A 7,783-nucleotide genomic window follows, 5' to 3' on the forward strand; every position below is an offset into this window, starting at 1 on the left:
TGTTGGGCGGCTCCTTGCTGGACAAAATCTCCAGGCGTTCTTGGTGGCTGAATATCTGGTACGTTTGCTTGGATTTCGTTTTCTACTAAGTGCACAGACTGCTTGTCTGCTGTCTCCCAGCATCCCATGTGAGACTGGATCTGGTGGACCTGCTTGTGTGTTTGCTGGTACAGCGGTTCCATGTTGCCGGCCCAGCCGGGTCTGGCTCCGGCTTCCTCCGAACCTGATTCGGCTTCTTGAGTGTGTCCCTTATGTATGCGAGGAGTTGAAATCTGCAGTTTGTTCAGTTGGGCTGCAAAAGCGCAGGTGGTTCCTTTTGTACCACTGGCACAGCTTGGGCAGGGATGTAAATTGAGTAGGGCGGGGTCTCCGGGAATCACCAGGGCGGAGCAAAGGGCAATGGCATCTCCACGACTCCTCGCCTCTCCACAACATCGCGTCTCCATGTCTCTGAGTGCCGGTGAGGAGCTCTGCGAGAAAGCCACCCTCGCTCTCAGACCCACTGCAAGGCCATCCTGCCTCTCCCCGTAGGGGTCTGGGACCTCAGAATCCCGCCCCAAACAAGCTCATTGTATTCTAGAGTTTGTAACCCCTTCCAATTGAAAAAACCCACGCATCCAGTTGAAGCCTGCCTGGCACGCGATTCCGTACCTCTGTTCTTGGTGCCTCAGCACATCCTACTCAGGCTCAATGCCCTTCTTTCTTTCCTTCCAGTTGTAGAGCTTCCACTGGGCCAGCTTTTCCACGGTTCTGAATGATAGCTGTTTGTCTTATAGTTGGTAGTTTCGATGTTGTTGTGGGAGGCAGCACGCACAGGTCTGTACCTTACGCCGCCATCTTGGTTCTCGAGTTATTTTCAATAAAATAAATTTCCAAAGGGCCCAGCGTAATAGGTTTGGTTGTGGGTATTGGGAACAGTGGGATATTGATTCAAATTAGAGGATGAATGAGGGTGAGTAGCCTGCATCAAAACTTAAAAGTTGATCATATAAAAATTTTCTCTTTTAAGCCTTGTTTGATGCACTATCCTTTATTTCCCCATGCCTGGTTAATGGTCACTCTCCCCGTTTGTTGATGCACCAGACCCTGTCTTCTATGACACCCTCCAAGCCTGAGTAGGTCATTATCCTTGTGACTTCACTGTCTACATGGACAAGCCATTCAAAACGCTTGCCTTCCTCGTTATTGAACTCTTTAACAACTAATGTTTATTGAATTATTTCTTTGTTCCCCATACTATATTAGGTAGTGTGTTTAGAGTGATTTTAAAAAATCATGCCTCCCATCTTCAGTAAACTTACTGTAAACCGAGTGACATTAGCAATAAATAGGAATTATATGTACAATTGCATCATTTTAGTGTCAATATTATAGAAAGATCAAAGTACACAAAAGAGAATAATGCTGGAATCTAATTCAGGCAGATCCACGTTAAAAGAAATGCTCTATTGTAGCTGGACATTTGTAAACAAGGATCTGAAGTCCTGCCAAGAAGAGGTGATTGTTCCATCAGGAACAACAACGTGACTTTCAAGCAAGTCACACTGGGTCAAGATTGCACACAATCTTGAGTTCCCAGAACATTTACCTCCCTGAGAAAGGATAAGATTAAATAATTGTGGGTAGAGCAGAAAGGGAGTGCACAGCTGTAAGTTGTCTTCAATGCGCTATTGTGATATAGAACAAAACAAAATTTTGTTGATTAACTGCTGATGCACTAACCTCATGCCAAACCCCAATAAAAGCAATGGTTGAGAGTTCAGAGGTTGCTACATGCCAGAGCGAGCTGTAGCCCTCTGTCCGGCATCAATCACCTGTGTGCTCATCTTATCTCTGAGTCTTTGGTTCATTAAACATCCCGCAACACTCTATGGAAGTAATAATTAATCCAAGACTAGAGAGTAAATAGTATTTTCCAGATGATGAATAGAGAGAATAATTGAAAAACTACCACATAGAAATGGGGTACAATGTTCTTGGCAAACACAATGACTTATGCAGCCATATTCATATTGGAAATTTAAAAATTTAAATTTGAGTCAGACATCAGATAATTCTAGAAATAGCCATGACAGCGAGTGGAGAAAAATGGAGTCAAAGTGAATATCTACATAATTTGCTCTCTCTCTAGCTCCTAATTTGTTCCCAGTTAAATTCCCTCTTTTTTGAATATATTTCTGGGGTAGGAGACTAAGAAGTTGAGTTTGGTGAGTGTTTGGTGCTCAGCTACACCTGGTTTGGATGGACAAATTATCTTAGACAAGTCTTATTCCCATCCCCTTTCTACATGTTATTTTCCTCTGACTTTCTCTTTAAAATGTATTAGGATATGGTACCAGGAGTTAAAGATTATTTTCATTGCACTTTTATTTTCACCTCCTTCTAAGAATAAGGTTCCTAGATGAAAAGCACTTACTTCAGTGGAGTCTTTGATAGGTCTGGACAAGCAGATTTGGAGTAGGAGTTGAAGTTGAGTTTTCCTTTATAATAGAAGTAAATAATTCAGTGTGTGTGTGTGTGTAGGAAGGGATGAAGCATCGAAGAGTGAGTATGGATGGTGTAAAAGTTTGCTGGAGATAGGCCTTAGCAGGATTTTGGTGTGACCCCACCATGTCATTCTCTCAAAGTATAAATAAATTCTACTAAGAAAAAGCCAGAATAGAGTGTTCCAGAAAGAGGAGGTAGCATGTGTGAAGGTCTGATGTAAGAAAAAGCCTAATGCCTGGTCAAAGCCAGTGTGCCAGAGCTCAGTAAGGGAGAGAGGTAGATAAACTGTGATGAAATTTGAGAGCTAGAGAGAGGGCAAATGATGTAGGTCTTCACGTTGACTCCACTTTTCTCCACTGGCTCTCATGGCCATTTTTGGACTTGTCATCACCAAGAATTGCCCCACTTCTGACTTCATTCAAACTTATATTTCCAATCTGAATACGGCTGCATAAGCCAGTGTGTTCCCCTTCTCTACTTAGGTATACAATACCAGCAGAAAAAGAACCTCCCAAACCACACCAAAAAACCAACTGTAAATACCAGACATTAAAATAGGTTTAAAGGCTGCTAAAAGTACTTATGGGCACATAGAGGCTATGTGGGAGAAAGTGAAGAGAGGTGTGGAGAATGGTGAGAAGAGTATGCAATGGCAGATATCAGAAAGCACTAGCAATGATATCCTTACTGAGGATGAGGAACATACCTTGAAGAGCAAAAGCTACGTGCTTGTTTGTTATAAATGGTTCAGGAGCTGAGGTGTGTATCCTAGGCCTATTTTTATTTAGAGAAGCAGAGGGCACGGGATATGCAAATATTCACACACAGGAGCCATATTGGTAGGAAGAAGTCTGTCTCTGTGGCAGCAGTTGGATATGAGAATCAGCTATTCTGGAAGACTGAATCAGCTATTCTCCCTGCCTCACAAGAAACTTGTGGAAATAGCTGGTCCAGGAAAATTCAATGCATGAAATAATGAATAAGACATCAGACTGGCATAACAACCATACAAATACTATATGTGGAAAAAGGCGAAAAGGAATAGTCAAGATTTACTAGAAAAATGCAGCCACAGAATAGATGAATATTGTAGCCAAATGTTTAGCCATGAATTAAAATACTCTTAATGAATAGTAGCCTCTATGAAGAAATACCACAAAACAGAAATGCAATAATTTGAGAAAACTATGGCAAGACAACAGGATCTAGCAGATATTAGTAAGAAAGGGAAATATAAACATAGCAAGATGAATCAAAGTTATTACTGCATGTTAACAGGGAGTTGATCTGATCACCTAAGCTGAGGACGAATGACAGCATAAAAATCTGAGGAGAAACATTGTAAATAAGATGCAGGAGAGACTGGCCCTCTGGAGGGGAAGTAAAGAGAAAGTCTGAAAGTATATAGTTTTTAGTGAAGAAAGCTAATGTTTGGATCCCCTCAAAATTCATATGTTGAAATCCCAATCCCAATTTGAAGCCCTGAGCCCATGAATGGGATTAATCTATTTATATAAAAAACCTGGGTGTAACTTGTCATGTCTGAGTCTCGACCAACCGGAAGGAAGTCAGTCCTGCAGGGGTCGTCTTGGCAACAGCTGGGCCCTTCCCAAGCTGTTTCCCATGAGGGCGAGGTTTGAGGCAGGAACCGGCCCTCCAAGCATGGACGCACTGAGTCCTGTGTTGCCTTGCCAAGGATTACACTCTCCCTGAGCTGTTTCCTGTGAGGCTTGAGGGAAGAACCCACCCTCAGAGAGCCAGGAATGCCCAGCGGCAGTCAGTCCTGGTTTGTTGAGGAGGAGGCCAAGGCATGGTAGAACTCTGGGTCTGGCCCAACAGGGGGCGTGGCCGGCCTTCAAACCAGACCTTGACAGTAGGGAGGTGTGAGTCCCATTCATCACAGAATCCGCTGTTGGATAGCTTGCTGTTAGTGACCTGCCAGCCAGGAACCCCATTCATCTGCACCCCGGACTCTGACAGGAGTGAGGAGGGAGCCCCATTCCTCACGGAATCGACAGGTGGTCTGCCAGCTAGGAATCCTATTCACCTGCATATCTGTATAAAGTTTTAATACATTATATTAGAGGTCATGATGGTACTGTTTTACCCACAGCGTCTACAGGAATTGCTGCAAATTTACTTCTCGGTGAAATAACCTTTCATGCCCATATAAATTACCAATTCCATTAAGTGAAACTTCAATTTCTAGGCTAGATATAAACAATGAAGTTGCTCAATCAAGGCTTAACCACAACAAGACTGTGCACAAAGCCCACAAGGGGGTGCACCAAGAGTGTCTACCTCAGGTAATTGGGACACTTAGCACAGAAAGGCACTCTATCGACACAGCGAAGCATAAAAAATGCCGAGACGAAGAAACAGGACACAAACGACAGAATTGGAGGAAAGCAAACTGTTGGATATAGAGTTCAAAACCACACTTTTAAGGTCTTTAAAGAACTGTTTAGAAGCCGCCGATAAATTGAGTAAGGCCCTCGAAAAGACTGGTGAGACCGCCGATAAATGTAGTGAGATCCTCAAGAAATCTAATGAGACCCTCGATGTTGTGATAAAGGACCAACTAGAAATTAAGCATACACTGACTGAAATAAAGAATATTATACAGACTCCCAACAGCAGACCAGAGGGTCGCAAGGATCAAGTCAAAGATTTGAAATACGAAGAAGCAAAAAACACCCAACCAGAAAAGCAAAATGAAAAAAGAATCCAAAAATACGAAGATAGTGTAAGGAGCCTCTGGGACAACTTCAAGCGTACCAACATCAGAATTATAGGGGTACCAGAAGAAGAGAGAGGGCAAGATATTGAAAACCTATTTGAAGAAATAATGACAGAAAACTTCCCCTACCTGGTGAAAGAAATAGACTTCCAAGTCCAGGAAGCGCAGAGAACCCCAAACAAAAGGAATCCAAAGAGGACCACACCAAGACACATCATAATTAAAATGCCAAGAGCAAAAGACAAAGAGAGAATCCTAAAAGCAGCAAGAGAAAGAAAATCAGTTACCTACAAGGGAGTACCCATACGACTGTCAGCTGATTTCTCAACAGAAACTTTGCAGGCCAGAAGGGAATGGCAAGAAATATTCAAAGTGATGAATACCAAGAACCTACAACCAAGACTACTTTATCCAGCAAAGCTATCATTCAGAATTGAAGGTCAGATAAAGAGCTTCACAGATAAGGAAAAGCTAAAGGAGTTCATCACCACCAAACCAGTATTATATGAAATGCTGAAAGGTATCCTTTAAGAAGAGGAAGAAGAAAAAGGTAAAGATACAAATTATGAACAACAAATACACATCTATCAACAAGTGAATCTAAAAATCAAGTGAATAAATAATCTGATGTACAGAATGAACTAATGATTATAATGAATCAGGGACATAGAAAGGGAATGGACTGACTATTCTTGGGGGGGAAAGGGGAATGGGAGATGCGGGAAGAAACTGGACAAAAATCGTGCACCTATGGATGAGGACAGTGGGTGGGGAGTGAGGGCGGAGGGTGGGGCGGGAACTGGGAGGAGGGGAGTGCATTTATCATTCTTCTAAATTTAACTTTGCACAAGTAACCCATGTAAAAAATCTATATTTTTCAAAACTTGTAAATAAAAATAACCTTAACTAAATAAATAAATAAATAAATAAAGTGTACAGTTCTATGTTGCTTAGAGGTCACAGGGTTAACTATGCTACCACAATCTATCCCACTATTATCTTTAATCTCTCACACTTCTATTATAGAGAAAGGGCAAATAGCAATATTAAAATATTTCCTCTAATTAATTCCCTTTTAATGTGCATGAATTTAGTGCACTGGGCCACTAGTGTCCTTATAAAAGAGATCACCTCCTATCCCCCTCAAGCTCCCTATCCCTTCTACCATGTGAGGACACAATAAAAGGTTGGCTGTCGCAACCTGGAAGAGGGCTTTTTACCAGAACCTGAGTATGCTGACTCCCTGATCTTAAACTTACACCCTTAAGAACTGTGAGAAAATATTTTTTATTGTTTATAGATCATATAGATTTTGGTATTTTGTTATACCAGCCTGAATGGACTGAAGGTCCTATTTCATGGAAAGGTTAAGAAGGTGTAGACTAAAAAATTTGGTCAGGAAAGGATGGGAGAAGTTAGAAAAAGAGGAGGGAAGTTGGATTCTGGCAGTGAGACAAGTGTGGATGTGATGAAGAGATCAGGACCAAGCTTATGTGCTCCACTATGGAGTGTGAGCATCAAGCCCATTTTGTGGGAAGAGTGAGGGGAAATAGAAAATTAACCTGCTATGGAGAATTGTTCTTTTTTTCTTATTCAGTACTGAGTTCCAGACAGAACATGTCAGATTCTTCTGAGGAGGTTCTCTGAATAACAGTGATGTTGTTACATGGAAGAAGCCACTTTTGTCCTTGGCGTGAGTCTCAAACTCAGCTGGAGTTTCTCCTCCCTCAGAGTTGATCCCCTAGACCTTTGGCTGAGGGAACCAGCCCTCTGACTTGCACACCACTTGCATTTGTCTGGACTCAGTGACTTCCCCATGAATGTGAGGATGTGAGCCAAAAACTGCGAGAAAGAAGAGAGAGAATTTAGGTCTTAAACTAATTTCCCTGCACTCATATCCCTCCCCTGCTTCTGAAGAGTTGTTGCTGCTGACTAGCCCTCAGTGTGCAGATGAGGAAACTGAGGCTTTGAAGACATCTTGGCAACAAAGAATTGGACCTAGACTCATGGGCTAGAAAGGGTTCCAACACAATCCAACACAAATGACCCCTGTATATTTCTTTACTTCCACTATGAGTCTCTTCAATATCCTTTATTTAGCCCGAAACAGTGATATATGGATGATGGGGTAAGTAGACTTGTAATGGCCATCTCCATTTCTCCTATGACTTCTTTATATTTCACAGGAAAATTGGATCAGAGGACGGAGTCCATCCCAGAATAAACTCACCTCTGTGGGGTGTCAAGGGGATAAATGTGGCCATTACCTTTCACTTTCAGCTTAATCACTGTATCACTGTAGAAGGAGCCACAGAGCATTACTGCCCACTGTCAGAGGGTCAGACATTAAGGATTCTCAGGACTACAATCCCCTTATGCATAATTTCTTTCACAAGCTTTGTCCTCCTCAAATTAGTCTTCCATGGCTTTCTCAGGCTAGCAACTACCATTCTCATTCAGTTGCACCACCTGAGAGGGTAGGGATCAGGTCCAGCTTCTTCTCCTCCTTCTCCTTTTCCTTCTCCTTCTCCTCCTTCTCCTCCTTCTCCTTCTCCT

The 7,783-nt window shown here is 42.3% G+C and overlaps 1 protein-coding gene across 1 annotated transcript in view; it reads right to left on the reverse strand.

Annotated features, from left to right (window-relative positions):
• Positions 1-7,546, reverse strand: part of LOC102239305 (heat shock cognate 71 kDa protein-like) — an 11,350-nt gene extending 3,804 nt beyond the window's left edge. The window contains exons 1-2 of the mRNA XM_014541115.1: positions 7,495-7,546; positions 6,975-7,069 (exon numbers count right to left, since the gene is read on the reverse strand). Of these exons, the coding sequence (XP_014396601.1) occupies positions 6,975-7,069; positions 7,495-7,546 (147 nt within the window). The remainder of the gene's footprint in view (positions 1-6,974; positions 7,070-7,494) is intronic.
• Positions 7,547-7,783: the final 237 nt, after the last annotated feature.

This window comes from Myotis brandtii, unplaced genomic scaffold (assembly GCF_000412655.1).
Source record: "Myotis brandtii unplaced genomic scaffold, ASM41265v1 scaffold2602, whole genome shotgun sequence".
Classification (NCBI taxonomy): Eukaryota; Metazoa; Chordata; class Mammalia; order Chiroptera; family Vespertilionidae; genus Myotis; species Myotis brandtii.